Here is an 18,857-nt window from a genome sequence, read left to right on the forward strand (position 1 = left end):
CATATTTCTTCTGGAAGGACGTTGTGCGTTGTTACGAACAATACACAACAAAAGCAGCAGCTGAATCCACCAGCTTCCCAGGCCTTCTAGATTGTCTGAATCACGGCTTTTTCACGTCAAAGGGAAGACGTGCCCGGTTTGAGGAGGCTGAGAAAACGGTGTCTGATTTAGAGGCCATCCGAGATGATTTGAAAACCACCTACGAGGCAGATGTTGGTGATGTCCAAGCATGTGAGAGGTACATCCTCTCCAACATCATCTTGAGCAACAAGATGCCTAAGTCTCCTCAGCTTACCTCGGTGAAAGAACTCCAAGCGATACTACACCGATTCTTGGGCACAGAAGTGGGGAGAAGAAGCCCCGAGTTTTACCTGTTGGCTCTGATGTTGCTTTGGCCTGAGGAACAGCCGGAGGAGGATGATGAGGAGGTGGAACAACCGGCCACGGAGGAGGACGAGTCGGAGGACAAAACCTGGGAGGATGAGGACACGGATGAGGACGAAGAGCCTGCACAGCTGTCTCTTGAGCTCATGTTTGATCCTGACTTGCAACAGCAGGTCACATACATGGAGAAAGCATACGAGAGCGCTAAGTATGGCAAGTATCTTCGAGGCCGGTACCTTTTGCCTCTGTTTTTTCTGGGAAAGGGCTCTGGACTGAGCAAATGGATTCACAAGTCAAGGTTGGATGCAATCGTGGAGAGAAAGGTGGATGCTGAGCTCATTGATGAAGATGATGAAAGCATGAAGGAGAAATGGATCAATGAAATGTGGATCACTGGGGAAGTGTGGCGAGTCCCAGAAATCCAAGATATCCTTCTCCCAGTCCAGGTAGAGCCAGGCCACTCTCCCACAATGCCACAGGAGCATGAAGAGCAGAACATGCTTGTTTGTGCTGGAGAGAAGAAAATAATGGCAAAAGTTGCGGATGAACCAGAAGCTCCAGTGCTGAGCCCAGTGCTTTTCTATCTCGGCTTCACCATTCAGGGTCCTGTCGTCTTCAAAGTGGGATTGAATGGATCTGAACAGTGATTAACCAGACTTCACCTCGACCCCGCATACCACCAAACCCCCCCCATGTTCCTACCTTCAGCACTTAAATCATAGCACTTATGAAAGATACCCTTGATAAATAGCAGCTACTTTGCTCTGATGAGGGCTTGAATATTGCTTCTATCTTTTCTACTCTATCAACGGTGATATGTTGTGGTTTCTTTCTTGTGACAAATGTACTTATTGTAAGTCGCTTTGGACAAAAGCATCTGCTAAATGCCCTAAATGTAAATGTAAATGTAACCAGGAACCCTTCAGAACTGTGATGAAGAGGCAACAACCATTAGCTTGACAACATTAAAGACGTAAAACTCAAATACTAGATATAAAACTCAGAGAATCACCAAAGTCTGCAAGGTTGAGGTGAGATATTTCTGTCTGGACCAAAGAGGTTGAGTGACCAACAGAACAAGGCTGAATCCAAATGTCCGGACTCTCGAGTTCCTGACAAGTCTGTGAATGCTGGAGGCTGTCCAAACCCAAAATTCATCCAGTCCAAATGGACCCTCAAGTGGACTTTTAAGCAGAATTCAAGAGAGGCCGCTTGTGGTGCAAACTTCACCAGACTTCATAGATTTAATTTTATCCAGAATTATTGCAATTCAGACGTGACATGTCCCCCGAATTTTTGTCCATTTAACTGTTCTGCATTATCATATTTTTAGACGGTGGAGAGTTGGATAAAACTTTTTTTTCCAAGATGCTTTGATTTAACAGTATCTTATGGTGGCTTTAATCTAAAACATGTTGATATATGGAAATCTGCACATTATAACTTGTAACATTGTAACAGTTGATTGTTGGGTCTCATCCCAACTCGTCAAAAAAACATGATTTATGACCTTTTTGAGTTATTTTAATATATATATTTTGTGTGTGTGTGTGTTCTAATTCAAATCATTTTTTTTCACAGAAATATGTTGTGAAAACGTCATTGAAAATAATGTTTGCAAATAATGCGTTGATTTGGAAATAAAATTAAACTTGCAATGGGATTATTGCCTTTCTTTGGGAGTTTTTCTGTTGTCTTCATGTCCTGTTGGAAATACAACATTCAAAGTTAGGCATATCTTCCATTTTTCTTGAGTTTCAAAGTGTGGTGAATTGAAGGATGAGATACGTCTGTGTCTTTTGAATGTTTATTTGTCCAGTTGCTGTTTTACACAAATTATAAGACACAGGAAATGCTATTTACTATCTGTTCAACTTCATGCAAGAAATCAAAAGAGAGAAACCTTTCACAGCCATTTATTGACCTTTAAATACTGTGAACTTGGCATGATCTTGGCAAGATTTGTTTAATTGGTGCACAACAATATTAATAATCTCTGTACTTATTCCTAGTCAGTGTATTACCTACAGTAGATGACCGTCAGCTTTATGACGTATTTTACCCACCTAAAATAATACATACATTTAAGCGTACGCTATGTTTTCAACATTTTTGGTGCTTTTCGTTGCCATCAAACAGCCTTTTCCTTTGGCACTACTGTCCACCTGTGTGTAGAAATACATATGTTGTACAGTTGAGGGAATGTAGTGCATATATATTAAGTAGGATTTATTTTAGGTGACTGAAAAACGTCTTGCTGCTGGCACGGTTTCAACAGAACAATGTCCAGCTTCCTGATGGCGCTGCACGATGCTTCTCCACACTGACGGTACCTCATACAACCCCACATCAGAAGACCTGAAACTATCACTTCCAGTAGGCCTACAAGTAAAATTATAGACTTGAAAAATACTCATAAAAGTACCTAAAAAAATGACTATAGTAATTTGAGTAGATATAATATTTATTTCCGATTATCCTGACACTACATGAACGCACCGCACCTTTGGGATTTCCGAGTTCCCCTGGACGCACCATTTCCCCTGCATCAACCTGCTCAGTATCAGTTAGCCGTCCGTTTGTCTGTCACACAGGTGTGCGTGTGTACGTGTGTGTGTGTGGGTTCATTCGTCCTTTTGTGTCAAGCACCGAAACCTCCAGATGACAAACTAAACGCCCGGCGACTGGAATATTTCCCCGGACTCATGACGGAGACCGTGGCCGCTGTTTGAGCAGGACAACCAGAGCTAACGGTTAAAACATGTTAGCTCCAGCAGCACGACAGGTGCACTGCGGCGGCCGCCAGGTTTGAGACGGTAGCCTCTTCATCGTCAAAAGCTCTGGACATCACTGTGTCACCTCTGTACGAGCTTATGAACACCATCATTTAACAGGTGAGGAGCGTCCACAGCCTGTGTGTCCGTGTGTCTGTCCGTCGTGTCCTGCTTTAGCCCATCACTCCCCAGAAACTCGGGGACAGATTAAGCTAGCTGACGTTAACATGGAGGCAAGTTTGCTAATTGTTGCTTGACCCCCTTTTTTAAGCTTCTGTCAGTGTGTTTGTAAGGAAAGTCGTGATAAATGGACGGTTGACAGTGTGAATGAAGGTTTTCAGGGCAGCACTACGAGCCCAATTGTTATATAACACCCAAGCCTGACAGGTGGAGCACTGGTACACCACCTTTTGTCTCATGTAAACAGCAGCAGGTTGGCAGGTCTCCAGGTTATACTGAGGTCGTAGCCTTTAAAACAGAGTCGATGCAGAGCAGACTCATTTGCAGGTGTTTTTCCTGTTTAATCTATAAATTATTCTGCTTATTAAAGGTGGATTATGTAGATTTGTGGGAGGAAATGTTAATCAAAAGAGAGTGATCCTCATTGACTGATTGCTTTATGCCTAAATAAACAAACTCTCTTTGGTTTCATGACTGAATAAACAAGCTGAGCTTAAAGGACAACACAGTTTCATACTGGTTTGTTTATACGTGGCGGACCCTGCCACCTTTCTAGCTTCAAACTGTTCTGGGCACGGCTAAAATTTACAGTCAACTTTAAGTCAAAAACAGGACTTAATGTCACTCATAGTCTCTCTAAATGTATTCGAGTTGCTCCACCCGTCAGTCCACAACTCAACGATATTCAGTTTGATATCTTAAAAGCCAAATTGTTCTGATTTGAGAGACTGGGACCAGGTATTGTTTAGGATTGTCTGTGAGTTTCCTCATCAAATAATCAACTAGTGCTTCAGCTTTACTTATGTAAATAAAAAAGGCTGCAGCTAAAGATTATTATCATTCAGGGGTGACAACACGATTAATCCAGTAGTCAACTGACAGACGATAAATTCCTAACTCAGTCGTTTCAGCTATTTATTTATAAGGTTTCCAGCTTCTCAAATGTGAAGATTTTCTTTGTTTCATAACACATAATACAACATATTCGAATAGCTTTGTGTTTCGGACTGTTAGAAAATGAAAGTTAAAGGCAGAGCCCGACCAGTACTCAATTTTTGGGGCCGATGCCAATACTGTTGTGAGGGAATATCAATATATCAGCATATAAACACACATGTTTTGCAGTGATACCTCAAATTCGGCTATCAAACACTTGACAAATTCAACTACGACTACATTTATTCAATAACTTTAGTTACTTTGCATACTCATTATTCAATGTTGATTGAGTATTACTCGTAAAGTGTAACTACTCCGATATTGTTGTGAGTGGGATACTGATTAAATTAGTTTGTTTTATTGGAAGCTGTACACAAAAACACGGAAAACGCTGATTATTATCTAATGATTATCGGCCTATTCCTCATACAGTACTTTCTACTTACAATGCTGTTGCATCTTTTGGTGTTTTGGATATTTTACTCTGCCATTATGCAATGTGGATAATATTTCACTTAACTTGGCAGCCTGAGTAATTTTTTTAATCTATAAAATGTCAAATAGTAAAAAAGACCCATCACGATGTTCCTGACCGTCCAACCAGAAACCAAGAGGCAGCAATCCTCCCATCTGACAACCTGAAACCAGTGAATGTTTAGAAATCTACTCTATATAATCTGTTAAAACATTTGCCATCTAATGGCTGAATTGACCATCGCTCCACTTTTACTAACAAGCGTTTTTTTGTTTCAGCGGCCTGACATCCATAAAGGGTGAAGATCTACATCAGCTTCTCCCCCTCCACCCCCTATTTCTTTCTTTTCATCTCCCTCCACATCACACCGCTGACATACTGACATGGCCTCGGCCCAGTCCGAGCAGTCCAGCGTCCTGCAGGAGGAGCTCACCTGCCCAGTGTGCCTGGACTTGTACCGCGACCCCTACTTGCTCCCCTGCGGCCACAACTTCTGCAAGACCTGCCTGGACCGCCTCAAGCGGCAAGCGGATCGAGGCCGCTTCCGCTGCCCGGAGTGCCGCGACAGCCACAGGTGTGGCACCAGCTTTCAGAAAAACTTCAAACTAGCCAATATTTCTGATGACTACCGTCAGCGGCGCAGAGCCACCACCGCAGCCGCCACGGCTTTAAAATCCAGAGAGCTGCTGTCGTCGTCTCTGACATCGCAGCAAGCCAGGAGCGTGTTTGCCGTCCCGTGTGACTACTGCCCGTCTGTCGCCGCCGAGGCTTCAGGCGTCAGCGCAGCCGTGGACGGGTCCTCTGCTGCTTTTGTTTCTCAGGAAGACGGTGACCAGCAGGAGGTTGCTTCTGCCGCTGCTGCGTCGTCGTCGTCGTTCGCGGTCAAGACGTGCCTGAAGTGCGAGGTGTCGATGTGCCAGGAGCACGTGAAGCCACATCTGGAGCTGCCGGCTTTCCGCGAGCATCCGCTGACGGAGCCGATGAACGACTTCTGGAAGAGGAAGTGCCCGGACCACGATGAGATATACAGGTGCTCAAATGTAACTTTGATATCGTGATGGTCAACTGATGAGGATTTTTTTTCTCTCTCCATATCGATTCAGATTCCTCAAACACAAATTTAAAATTTCTTCTCTTTAGGGCTGCGGCCGTTAGTTTCATTATCGATTAATCAGATTATTATTTTCACATAAACGCTCATTTGTTTTCCAGATATTACTGCATGGATGACAAGGTGTGTGTTTGCAACGCCTGCACCATAGAGGGTGGACACCTGGGACACACGATCAAGACCCTCAGAAACACAATGAAAGACCTCAAGGTATTATTATTATTATTAGTTGTAGTTGTAGAAATAATTTAGGAAATCTCACACCTTTATCTGTTTTGCTCAGAAAGGATAATTAATGATTTTTCTGTCTTATTGATTATAAACCTACATCCCACGTGTCATTAATGAATGATCTAAGAAAATCCCTGTGTTTAAATTAACGACACTTTCAGTGAGAACATTGTATTCAGGAGTTTTGTTCACCCACCTGTTGATTGTGTGGCTCACACAAAGTCTTGTGATGAGTCTGGAATCCTTATGAATGAACATTGTCAGTCGCTGTAGTGTGTGTGTGTGTGTGTGTGTGTGTGTGTGTGTGTGTGTGTGTGTGTGTGGCTGTGAGTCACATGACTGTGTGGTCTTTCTATGGGAGAGTTGGATCCACTTCCTGTGCTTTCCAGGTCATTTCTGTGGTTATTCAGTCCAGAAACCTGTTGAATTCAACGTGTTGTATCTGTGGTCTCAGACAGAAGTGACCAATAAGTATTTGTTTTAATTACACTAAGATTTTAGCCACTGAGGATGAGAAAGAGAAATAAAGAAGGGTAAACAAGTTGAAGGATAAATTCACCCTAAATTAAAATGTGGTCAATATTTACTCACCTTCATGTGAAGTTTTTTTTTTAGTCCACAAAACATTTCTGAAGCTTCACAGCAAAACAGTGTTGCAGCATTTTTCTAAACAACTGAGGTAGACGGAGACTTGTTTAAAAAAACAAATAAACAAAAAACATAAATGGCTCTATAAAGCTCGTCCGGACTAATCCAAGACTACGGAAGCCGCGAGATCCCAAATTCATCTGACTTGGACTATTCCAGCCGAGCTGTATGGAGCCAGTGTATGTTTTAAGTTGTTAAACCCGTCTACTTCGGTCCTTCAGAAGAATGCTGCAACAATGTTTTCCTGTGAAGCTCCGAAAACCTGACTTTCCATCAGCATGAGGCTGAGAAGATAATGACTACATCTTAATTTTTGGGTGAACCTTTTTCTACCCCCACCCTTGTCTTTATATGAGCATGTAACAATCTGGAGGAGGTCTCACACTGTGTGGTGCCTTGTCGTCACCACAACTCTTTAAAGTCACTTTGCTTTCGTGAAAAAAGAGGTGATGAGGAACCCGATCAGACGGAGCAGTATTGGCTTCATCTCTACGATTAACTGCTCCGTAAAAGTCATAAAATACAATTTAAAAACGACACAAGACTGTTTTTGACATCTGTATGATTGTGCTCCTCATGTTCACCAGGGAACGCTGGATAAGCAGCTGTACAGGGTTGAAAGGAAGTACAGCATGGCAGAGAGGAAACTCCAGGAGCAGAAGGAGAAGGAGAGGCAGAATAAGGTAACATGGCACACAGCTCAGGTTCAACAGGGCCAACAGATTCACAAACATGAACCATTAACTAGAGATGTTCCCACTGAGTCAGAGAAGATACAAATACTGCACATCTCCTACAACATGTGTGTTATCCTGGTGACACTCTGTTCTCCATCTCTTTCCCCCTCATCTAGAAGTTCATGGACGACTCCGAGCAGGGCCTGACCAGGCTGGGCGAGGAGATGAAGGCCAGGGTACTTCGCTTCATCGCCAGATTGCGGGAATTCACGCGCACTCACTGCGACAACAACGGGCCGGCAATCCAGAAGAACATCACCAGGATCTGCCAGGACCAAGCTCGTCTCCAGGAGGTCCGCTGCGGCATCGAAAGCCTCATGCAGGAGAACGACCCTTTCCGCTTCATCGAGGTGACGTCCCATGAATCTTTGGTGACCCCAGTGCCTTAGAAAACCTTCAGTGATATCGGGACTTGCTTTTGTCTTCAGCTTTAGAACAACGACAGAACAATGGCGGCTATATTTTTGTCATACACAAGTAAATTAATTCATGTAAATCTTCTTTGTGTGTTCAAACATCTGTTTCTGTACCTTTTTCAGGCATACAAGACAACAGGAAAACAGTAAGTACTGCTGTTATATTTATTCAGGGCTGCAACTGCTGGTTTTATTGGACACATCATCTAAAACTCGTACATATTTAGTTCAATATTCAGTTTTTTCCATGTAATTTATATGTAAAAAAAACCAAAAAGGCCTCTTAAAATTTTGGATCCAATCAGAAAACTCATGGTGTTTGTGTTTTTCTTCCAGGTGCCGTAGGCAGCTTAGAAAAAACCTCTTCTACCCCGAATACGTGGACATGGAGACGGAGGTTCTTGGAGCGTTGATGGAAGAAGACATGAGAAAATTCCTTGACGAGGAGCTGCCGTGTCACATCCTGGCCGCCATCAGTACCCTGTGTAAGGAGCTGTCATCCATTAAAGCAACTTCAGATGTCACACTGTCAGCTTCACGATGTATATTATATATATTCAAGGGGCAGACATCTTATCTGCAACCCCTCAGTGTTGATAGGCCATCACTTGTCACATGTACGACGCTCCATCAGAGCCAAAGTGACACATTTTTATTAATGTTGTCGGCAATCAGGCACAAAAAAACACTGATACCAATAATCTGAAAAATGCCTAAAAATCCCTAATTATAACCTTAATGAAGAGATGATTAGAATACAGGCCTGTAGACTGCATTAGCATCAGCTAATAAATTAGCCAGTGAGTGTATTTACTTTGCTGAGCTTGAACATTTTGCTTGATATTCATCACTGAGCTCATTGGATGGTGCTCAAGTGTCGTATTTTGAAGCAGCATTAGTAGATTTTTTGCCACTTGGGGGCAGCAGAACAGCTGAAAACAACAGTGATGTATTGCCACCTAGCAAATGTATTTACACATCAAACAGACACAGAGCAACAGTAGCAGTAATTCTGGGTCACGTTTCTGTCCATCTGATCAACAAAGGTTCAGTTTTACAACACCAGTATGATATAAAAGAGATTTTAATTCTGTCCTCCCGTCAGGTCATCTTTCAGATCTTGAGGAGGAGGAGCAGGAGGAGAATGAGGAAGAGACGGTGGAGGAAGAGGAGGAGGACGACGACGAGGACGACCTGGACGACAGCAGCGTGGAGGAAATGAGGAGTGAGGGGGAGGAGGAAGACGAGGAGGACGACGACGACGAAGGGCACGACCAGAGCGAGCTGGCCGACGATCTTTACAGCCCGGAGGAGGAGGAGGAGGAAGAGGGCGAAGACGAGGAGGACGACGAGGACGAGGATGGAGAAGAGGAGGACGAGGAGGAGAGAGGAGTTTAACTGAGGACTTGATCTGTTTATTTTTATACCTATTGAAGCACTTTGGATTTGATCTTTATCTGCGGGTGAATGAAACAGATGTTGAGGTCTGTTTTAGTGTTGCACCCATCTTCTCTTTGAATGTCCCGTGTACAGATAAAGGAACAGTTCACCCAAAAATGAAAGTTCAGTCATATCTACTCTCCCCCATGCTGATAGAAATTGCTGCTGTGAAGCATTCAACTTTCTATCCACAGGAAGATGAGAAGATAATGACCGAATTGTCATTTTTGGGTGAACTTTTCCTTTCAGGACTCAAGCAGCTACCGCATTTTGCCTCAAGCCCTCCGACAGATGACGCACTGGGACGTTACGGAGCTTTGATCCAGCTGGATTTAGAGCTAACTGCACTGAGAATCTGCCAATGTGAATCTTCTGCTTAACCTGCTGTGTTGCATACTGCTAAACTTGAAGAAGGTGCTTTATATGAGAAGACGTTTGCTGTATACGTACACACGGGAATGGGAACGTCTAGTGACAGAATGTGACTGGAAGGACTCAAACACTTCAACATGTATATGGCAAAACCTCTGCATGTCTGTAATGCCGGATTTTCTACCACTATGCTAAACATTTTAGCAATTTGATCTAATTTGTTTGGACAACTTTCACCTGTTCACCTGAACTTTTGATACAACAGGTGCTAAAGCTGAGAGAGCTTCTGAGGTAATTTTCCTTAAATTCTCAAAGAATATATAAGAAATAAGTTTGAATTCCTTGAGTTTGCCAGTTTTCCCTCACCATAAAAAGCCTTTTGATCAGTATCCTTGCAAACAGGCCAAGATTTTGCCAACATATTTGACCTGGAGGAGAGTGAACACACACAAGGCTGGTAATAATCTACTGCAGTGAGTCCTGCGTGTACGGACTGTTGTGATTGTTTCATTCATGCTAGAGTTAAAACATTGCAAGCCAAAGAGTGAGGATGCGCGTTTGCTTTGATTTGATACTTCACAGAAAGTTTTGTTTGCTTGGCATGACGTTAGAAAAACAAATAAAAATGCAATGTGTTAATAGCAGTTTACATACTGTAGGCTACAGGATGACTTTGCTTTTCATAATTGTATTTTAAAAGTAGAAATGAATTGTTTAAAAAAATGTAAAATGCACAGTTCATACTTTATTCTCAAAATAACAGTTTCAGGTGATAATACATTTTGCACTTTACTAAAAAAAAAAAAAGCTACGTTAAGCCTGAGATATGTGAATGTTACAAGTTGAATATTCTTTTGATACAAGTGATTTTATGAGGGGTCAACTGAAATAATTATTCCATGATGATACTACTACTACTAATAATAATAATACCTGTTAAAATGTGTGCAGTTGTGTTGTTTTCCTTTGCAAATATGAAAATGTGTACATGGTTAATCTTCAGTCAGATTGGGTCTAGAGCAGGGCGAGGAGAAGGGTTTGTTTAGAAAAGACTTGACCTTATAATCGGACTGAATTGCAGTTCAATTTCAATATACTTTTATTGAAAACTGAACAACTCTGATGCGGGGCAGTGATTCAGGAAGATGTCAGGAAGGAAAGTCCCAGTGAAATATAAATCAATAATAATTATAAAACATGACTAATTATTAATGTAAAAACAAAAGAAATCACTGCAGTAACATAATGTTAAGAGGAAAAAACACAGTACACGAATGTAATAAAGAATTTTTAATGGCTTTAAATATATAAGAAAGATTTGTCATTGCATCAAAATATATATAATGTGTCGCGGAACCTTTGTTCTGCGTGCTCAAACCACGGACACGAAGGTGAACGGACCAGCTTCCGGTGGGCACTTCCGGAACTAGCAGCATCAGTCAGTACATGCGTCTTTGATGGTGTTTTATTGTAGTTACATGTAGCTAACTGGCGGAATCAGACCGCAGATATCCAGTGTGTGTTTTCCGTTAAACACAGCTATGAATCCCGTGTTTAGGAAGGTAAGGTTTGTTTTGTGACCGCTGAATGTTCAGTTTCTTATCAGAGGTCACACAGCAGTGATCTGTCAGCTTCATCGATGCTGTTTGCGCCGCTACCGCTACAATACTATTAGTCGGAGCTATTTGAGCGTTTATCGGATGTTACTGTCAGCTAATTTATTGTGTGAGCCGTTACTGAAATGGTCTGGGTACATTTAAGTTCCTCAAATAAGCTCTTACGCTGTGTTTACTGGAATATCCGGGACTCTTATTTTGAAAACGGAAGTGACCCCTCTGTGCGCTGTAGTCGACACTTGAACGGAATAAAGAGTTGGTCGCACTTGTTCAGACAACGACACATTCGTGTTGTTTTATTAAACATTATATAATCTGAAAAATATAGGTTCCCTTCATTATCCTCGGCTACTTTGGTGAGAGCGCTTTGCGGAAAGGTCACTTCCGTTTTCAAAATAAGAGTCCCAGAAATGCAAAGTTATACACTGCATAAGAGCTTATAAGGAGGATCTTAAAAGATCACCTTATTGCTGGATAAATGATCAGCGACAAAAGTTTGCCTAGTGGGCCAATCACTGTTAGCTTTCAATATGTTTTTAAAGCTGACACATGAAGAAGCTGCAGTGCACCCCAAAACCCATTTATTCTTAGTTGCCTCTCACCAAGAGTGAGACCTGTTAATGCAATTGATAATGCTGTAAAATGATAATGCTGTTTTTTTCTCTCACACATTTGAGCTTTATCAAGAAATTGCAGCTACTGTTATTGGGATATTCCGGTTTCAATTAATTTTGCAGCCCCAAATTAATTAAACCAGCTAATAAGAGCCTGGATGTAGACAACTGGCAGGTGCGCTTGGACAGGAAGTAGTTCAGGGTAAAACTTCTCACCATTGTACTCTGTAAGGCTGCAAAAATGATAATTTACAGATTAGATTAGCTGTATTCAAAACTAGTAGTATGTTATGAGAATATTGTATAACTTGTGCTGTAAATATAGAAGCTGATGTTTTTGTTTTTTGTCCAGTTGCAGGTGTCTGTCACACAACAGGCATTAAATCAAGCACTCACATTATGCCGGTAAGACTTTGCATTGCTTTTTAACTTTCATACCTCATGAGTTTGATCAGTGTAGTCCTTCATCACAGCAACCAAAAAACCTTAAATTAAAGAGTCGAGATGTAGTACGACTTTGGACATATTCTCTGTCAGTTATGAAAACAGTATATGCAACAAAGTAACAGTTGAGATCGGAGAAGACCGTAGCATAAGTTCCATAAAGTCCGACAAGTAACGTTGTCAGAAATTTAGTTGGATTATCAAATCCAGTTGTTGGGCTCCAGGGGTTCCCGAGCAAAAAGGGGACTTGTTTAAATTAGCTATAATTCATCAAAAGGTAACACAGTGACAGAATGTGTGGCTAGTTTGGTCAAATGTTTCATACAATTTCTGTAGTAAAACTTCTAATGGAAAAATTCTTATCAGATGAGCTCCCTGGGATAAAATCTTAGAAAATGGGAGTCTGTGGTCTAATTTGTATTGAAAAGGATTAGGACCACTGTAAAAAAACAAACAAAAAAAAACAGAATTTCAAGAAAATCTCAATTCTGAAAGAAAGTCGGAATGTGTATTAAAAAAAATTCTGAATTTTGATTTTAAAAAATTCTGAATTTTGAGAAAAAAGTGATTAAGAAGTCGGAATTTTGAGAAAAAAGTCGGAATTTTGATTAAAAAATTGTCAAAATTTTGATTAAAACTATTTGGAATTTTGAGGGGAAAAAATTTAATTTTGAGGAAAATTTGGGATTTCTTTGGAAAAAAATAGGATTTCTTTGGAAAAGGATTAGGATTTTTTTGGAAAAAAATTAGGAATTTTTTGGAAAGAAATTAGGATTTTTTTTGGAAAAAAGTCAGAATTTTGAGAAAAAAATAGGATTTTTTTTGGAAAAAAATAGGATTTTTTTTGGAAAAAAATAGGATTTTTTTTGGAAAAAATAGGAATTTTTTTGGAAAAAAAGAGGATTTTTTTGAAAAAAGTCAATACTGGGTCATAAGAATGCAGAATGGTCTTTTTTCCAAAGTGACAGTCTTTGAAGAGAATTCTGTCTTTAATAATACTGTTTCTATTTTCTTCTTCTACTGTCGTGTTTAAAGGGCCACACCAACAATCCAGCATCCTGTTTGTGGTAAGTATTTAAACACTACTATGAATAAAATTGCGTGTAAAATGCTGTATTTTTGAATCACTGCTGTCAGATCATTTTTGTGTGGCAGGTGGATACAGAATTTATGTTTTTCTCTTGTCACAGCTTCTGTAAATGAAAGACAATACAGATCCATGCCGACACACGGGATCGGGAGGTGGAGACATCTTTTACCAAGAGAAGCGGTAAGAGCCCAAAAGGCATACGTGAGTAAAAGGAATAATATCTTGTGGTGTGTGTCGACTGGTTTTAATAAGTATTTTATTTTATTTATTTATTTTAGCCAAAGAAAAAGAAAGACAAACACCAGATGAAAAAGATCATGGCACCGACGGACACAGCGTATGGGACTCTGAACGTGAAAGTGTCTGGTTATGACATGACAGTGGTGGAGCACTACTCCCAGTACATCCACAACTTCTGCAACCGGCTCGGCATCAAAGTGTCAGAATGGTAAGGATGATCAGTGCGATGATTCTCATTGTTGTTTATGTCGGAATATAACAAAACTCAAAAGTTCTCACACTCCAGAGAGTCTTATCAGGATATTTGGGCTATAAAATATCAGTGAAAATGCTCATTACAGTTTCCCAGAGCCCAGAGTGATGTCGTCAGTACAGTAGAAGAGATTCTTAGATGAGAAAATATCTGTACTTATATATACTTTTTATCACTTCTTTCACACGCAGCTACGCTTTACCAACCAAGAGCATGGAGGTCATGTTGATGCAAGAGCAAGGCACCAAGATGTACGTCGACGCCATCTTAAAGACTCACGAGCGAGTCGTCCAGGTAAAAATAAATCTGCTTTCACCTTGATCACTCAGTGCACTTGTCAGACCTGACTATTGATCTGTGTTATTTATCCGTGTGTCTAGTTGAGCGCTCTGAATGCTACGATGTGTCCCGTTTTCATGGAAGTTCTTCTTAAGAATCAACCAGAGGGAGTTCAACTGTCTGTGATGGAGGTGAGTTAGCGTAACGACAGCTTCGCAACAGCAGATGGTCAAATCTTGTGATTATTTTAAAAGTAATAATCTCTCCTGTCCTTGTTTCCCCTCAGCACACCGAGGCTGATTTCCATGCCCGTTTCAAGGCCCGACCAGAGATGGAGGGGCTCCTCGCTCAGATGAAATATTAGGACCTGTGGATGAAAGATGCTCAGCAAGCAATATCTCTTTGATTGTGTATATTTATTCCCTGGCATTCCTTAACTGAATGCTGTAAAAGGTGATCATTTGCATTGAAATAACTGCACATGTTCATACTTGACTTTCTTTTGTGACCTCAAATAAAACCCTTTTCTTTCCCAACTGTTCTGTCATGTGCTCTGCAATGCTTCAGTTCTGTTACTTTTTAAAGGAAACGTTGTGCACAAAAATCATGTGTACATCAGAATTAAAATTAGAGGAAAGAAAGTCAGAATTCTGAGCAAGAAGGTTCAATTCTGAAAAAGAAAATTCAAATTCTGAGGAAAAAAAGTCTAAATTCTGAGGCAAAAGTCAGAAATCTAAGAAAAAGTTTGAATTTTGGGGGAAAAGTTTGAATTCTGAGCAAAAAAAAAATTCAAACTCAGAAAAGTCAGAATTCTGGGGAAAGGTTTGAATTCTGAGAAAAAAATTAAAATTCTGAGAAAGTTCAAATTCTGAGATTGAAGTCAGAATTCTGAGGAAAAAGTTTCAATTCTGAGCAAAAAAAGTTCAAATTCTGAGGGAAAAAAAAAATCAAACTCAGAAAAGTCAGAATTCTGGGGAAAAGTTTTGAATTCTGAGAAAAAAATTTAAATTCTGAGAAAAAGTTCAAATTCTGAGATTGAAGTCAGAATTCTGAGGAAAAAGTTTCAATTCTGAGCAAAAAAAGTTGCAAACTTTGCGAAAAAGTCAGAATTCTTGGGAAAAGGTTTGAATTCTGAGGAAAAAAATACAAATTCTGAGAAAAAGAAAAGAAATACAAACTGATAAAAAGTCAGAATTCTGGGAAATAGGATTTGAATTCTGAGCAGAAAATTCAAATTCTGAGTAAAAGTATGAATTCTGAGAAAATGCATTCAAATTCTGAGAAATAAGTTTAATTTTGAGAAAAAGTTAGAATTTTGAGAAAATATCTTAAATTCTGAGAAAAATTTCAAATTCTGAGGAAAAAGTTTCAATTCTGATCAAAAAAAGTTAAATTTTTTGAGAAAGAAATACAAACTTTGAGAAAAAGTCAGAATTCTGGGGAAAAGGTTTGAATTCTGAGTAAAATTATGAATTCTGAGAAAATAAATTAAAATTCTGAGAAATAAGTTTAATTTTGAGAAAAAAAGATAAAATTTTGAGATTGAAGTCAGAATTCTGAGGAAAAAGTTTCAATTCTGAGCAAAAAAAGTTCAAATTCTGAGAAAAAATTCAAATAGAGGGGTAGAGTTTAAAACTTTCCATAAACTGATCAAAAAAACCCCAAAACTGTCCCCTGTAAACGATATGATCTGAATATTTTTGACTGTGTTCTCTCTGCGCATGACCAAAATCTCGACGTCAATGCGTACTGATGTGTGTTTCTACCAAAGATGGCGGCTTCTCAGGCGAACTCATCTACTGCGGAGAGTTTGTTTATAATACAAACACAGACGACGATAGACAACCATCTCCAGGAGAGGGAGCTGAACAAACACGCGCCAAAAGAGATAAAATATCCAATGAGGAAGAGGAGAGCACGATGTTCATTGTTGCAACACAAGACCCGAATAATCTCATCTCACACAAATCTTCAATCGGAATGAATTTGATCAGATTGAAGAAATATTGCTCATGTACCCATTTTATTTCAAAACCATGTTCATCATACAAATCTGTAGCCATTTATTGAGTGCTAAAAAAAGATAGTAAAAATAGTAATAATATGAAAACACAATCTTTGTTGCCCCAGTTTAAAAGTTCGAAAAGCAATCAAATGTAAAAGTTACATACATATTGCATATTATTTTTTATCAGGGCAACTAGTTCGAAAGTAACCTCCCTAACATACATATCAAAGCTTTTAGTGGAGTATATGACAGTAAAACATCTGAGGTCATGTGTTCTTCCTTATATATCATGATATACTTTCATACCTTAAATGGAGCTCTGACAGTTCTGACAAGATGAGGAAGATAAATCAAAATACAATTTAAACAACATTCAAACAAAAAAATGAAAATGTATTCAAGTGTGTCCTTTATGATTTCATTGGGTTTGCTTGACACGTCTCTCTTAATATAAAACTGAATATTTACATGGAAGAAAACAATAAGAAAAACTGTAATAATTCTCCTCTGAACAGCTGCTGTAGTAGTTTAAGGAGCTTTTGTACTGTCAGATGCTTCAAAAATCCATAAACAAAATCCTGAAATATAAACGGTGCAATCAATCATTTCCTTAAAGAAGTAGCTCTTCTCATTTGAGGCGGCTGATGTCGGATCAGCTGACTAAGTGCTTCGCTGTTGGAGCAGTGCATTCAGGATGCTGAACATTTACTCCAGCATCTTCTGCTCCAACTCTTAATGACGAGATAGTAAAAAAATAAAGTATAAAAGTAGTAAAAAATATATTTTAAAAAAGTCAAACAAAAAAATCCAGAAGAAAAAGTACATTCATGCATCTCTTGTGCAAATCCAAACTTTTTTACTCAGTTCAAAGTCTTGACTTGACTACATTTGTTTATATTCAGTGGAGCCTCTTTAGACTTACAGTTAAAATAACATGTTATCATACACAGTGGGCGTCCTGCTTTCCTCTCATCTCAGTGTCAAATGTTCATGTAGCGTTCAAAGCAACAGTGGTTCACTTTTATGATTTGCTCCATTATCCAGATCCCTCAAGCTCAGAGAGGAGAGGCTTCATACTCTTCATCCTTTTAAGGATTTCATAGAGAGCGTCTTTACCTCTTGTGCCGACCTTTGTCAATAGCTTGAGAATTTCCCTCATCTGGTCCTGTGTGGTCGTTAAAGCTGTTACTTTATCATACATCTCATCTGAGATCAGCCATCTGTCCACGAGTTTATCCAGGATGGCTCCTGTGTCGCTCACTCTGTTAATCAGAGCTGTCCGATGGCAATCCACGAAATGCTGACCTGAGGCTGTTGTGACAGATAAAAACAAAAGCAAGCACACAGTAAACTATAGGAAGTCGTCATACTGTATGTTAAAGGAGCATTTTGTAGGACATAGCCAGAATTTTAGTTTAAAAAATGAAGTACGTCTCAATCCTATTATTTATTTTTGCATAATGAATCTCTTGTCTTACCTTGTTCATGATCAGAGCGTTGATTTTTGTAGTCCCCTGAAGTAAAACACAGGTCATAATCTGATTAGTTAATGCATATAACTTATGGATTCTTTGCATTAAATTCTCATGCAGAAGGCATCTGCTTTGCTAAAGAGTACACATTTAGCTTAAATGTGCAATTTGGAAGATTTTTTAAAATTATTTTATAATCTTAAATCTCTAAATTTAGAAAAAGAATATGAAGAAGCAGTAGTTTTTATAAAACAACAAAAGGTGTGTGCACATTAATTAATTGAAAACTGTTGTGAAAACACTCACCTCTTCTTATAGTGCAGGTCCAGACTGTGTCTCTTCTGCTATTTTTCTTTTGCTCACTTTCAAGTCTCAGGTCGAAGTCGCCGTCTGCTTTTCTGAGGAACACCTCAAAGTAATTGGGTGTCCTCCTCTCATATGTGAGCTTTAATGTCTGTGGAGAATATATTGTGTTAAAAGGTGGGGCTTTACCATTGTAATAATCCATGCCTCTACACTCTCAAAGTTAAATGGTCAAACATACCAAGGTCCTTTACTTTAATTTTAAATATATTTTTCTGATCTTTGATATTTGTTAACACAGAGCCCCATAATTAAAACTATTATACTTACTTCTGGAGTAACTTCAGCAGTGTCCATGTCTGCTGTGAGGAAGAAATGATCCTGCATTTGAAGAGACTTGTCTGGGCTTGGTTTGGGGATTATTATTGATCCATAAGATGTCTCCTTTTTCTCCACTGTCTGTGAAAAAAATGTAAACTCATAATAGCAACCATAATGGTTTTGATGTGTATATTTTTACAATTTTTTAATCAATTTATTCATTTTTTGTTTATTATTGTGAAAAAATGAAATACACACCTCTTGTACAACAGGATCGGGTGGCACCAGGTAAACATGCAATGTGAGGAATGCCTTTTTTGTCTTGTATATTAACGCCTCATAGTGAACCTTGACTGGGAAGCCCAGTTTCACCCGGATCATGACCCCCCTTGGAGAGAAAGCTGGCTGGCATAACTTGATGTGGGATGATGTCACTTGAGACACTTGTTCCACAAAATCTCCAGAGGTGTCCACATGTAAGACTGCAAACATGTCTGACATTGTGGAGTC

The 18,857-nt window shown here is 39.5% G+C and overlaps 3 protein-coding genes across 4 annotated transcripts; 2 read left to right on the forward strand and 1 right to left on the reverse strand.

Moving 5' to 3' along the window:
- Positions 1-2,935: 2,935 nt before the first annotated feature.
- LOC311251704 (E3 ubiquitin/ISG15 ligase TRIM25-like) lies at positions 2,936-10,653 on the forward strand. Of its 2 annotated transcripts, none has more exons than XM_084344299.1 (8): positions 2,936-3,278; positions 5,031-5,782; positions 5,965-6,073; positions 7,330-7,425; positions 7,596-7,829; positions 8,019-8,041; positions 8,232-8,380; positions 9,001-10,653. In XM_084344299.1, the coding sequence occupies exons 2-8, from the start codon at positions 5,136-5,138 to the stop codon at positions 9,291-9,293; spliced, it is 1,551 nt and encodes a 516-aa protein (XP_084200425.1). In that variant the 5' UTR covers positions 2,936-3,278; positions 5,031-5,135; the 3' UTR covers positions 9,294-10,653. The 2 variants fall into 2 exon arrangements, with proteins under 2 accessions (XP_084200425.1, XP_084200426.1); XM_084344300.1 differs by having other exon boundaries at positions 9,013-10,653.
- A 440-nt stretch (positions 10,654-11,093) lies between these two features.
- Positions 11,094-14,779, forward strand: mrpl48 (mitochondrial ribosomal protein L48). The gene is made up of 8 exons (XM_084344008.1): positions 11,094-11,269; positions 12,290-12,342; positions 13,417-13,448; positions 13,572-13,651; positions 13,750-13,919; positions 14,156-14,258; positions 14,345-14,434; positions 14,530-14,779. The coding sequence occupies exons 1-8, from the start codon at positions 11,249-11,251 to the stop codon at positions 14,605-14,607; spliced, it is 627 nt and encodes a 208-aa protein (XP_084200134.1). The 5' UTR covers positions 11,094-11,248; the 3' UTR covers positions 14,608-14,779.
- A 1,488-nt stretch (positions 14,780-16,267) lies between these two features.
- On the reverse strand, positions 16,268-18,856 carry LOC311251188 (NACHT, LRR and PYD domains-containing protein 1b allele 2-like). The gene is made up of 5 exons (XM_084343539.1): positions 18,606-18,856; positions 18,357-18,485; positions 18,030-18,177; positions 17,730-17,765; positions 16,268-17,562 (listed from the first exon to the last, which is right to left on the reverse strand). Exons 1-5 carry the CDS (start codon positions 18,846-18,848, stop codon positions 17,288-17,290), a joined length of 831 nt encoding a protein of 276 aa, XP_084199665.1. The 5' UTR covers positions 18,849-18,856; the 3' UTR covers positions 16,268-17,287.
- Position 18,857: the final 1 nt, after the last annotated feature.

The sequence above is a fragment of the Pagrus pagrus genome (genome assembly GCF_965226575.1).
Source record: "Pagrus pagrus genome assembly, chromosome: 22".
In the NCBI taxonomy this organism is placed as follows: Eukaryota; Metazoa; Chordata; class Actinopteri; order Spariformes; family Sparidae; genus Pagrus; species Pagrus pagrus.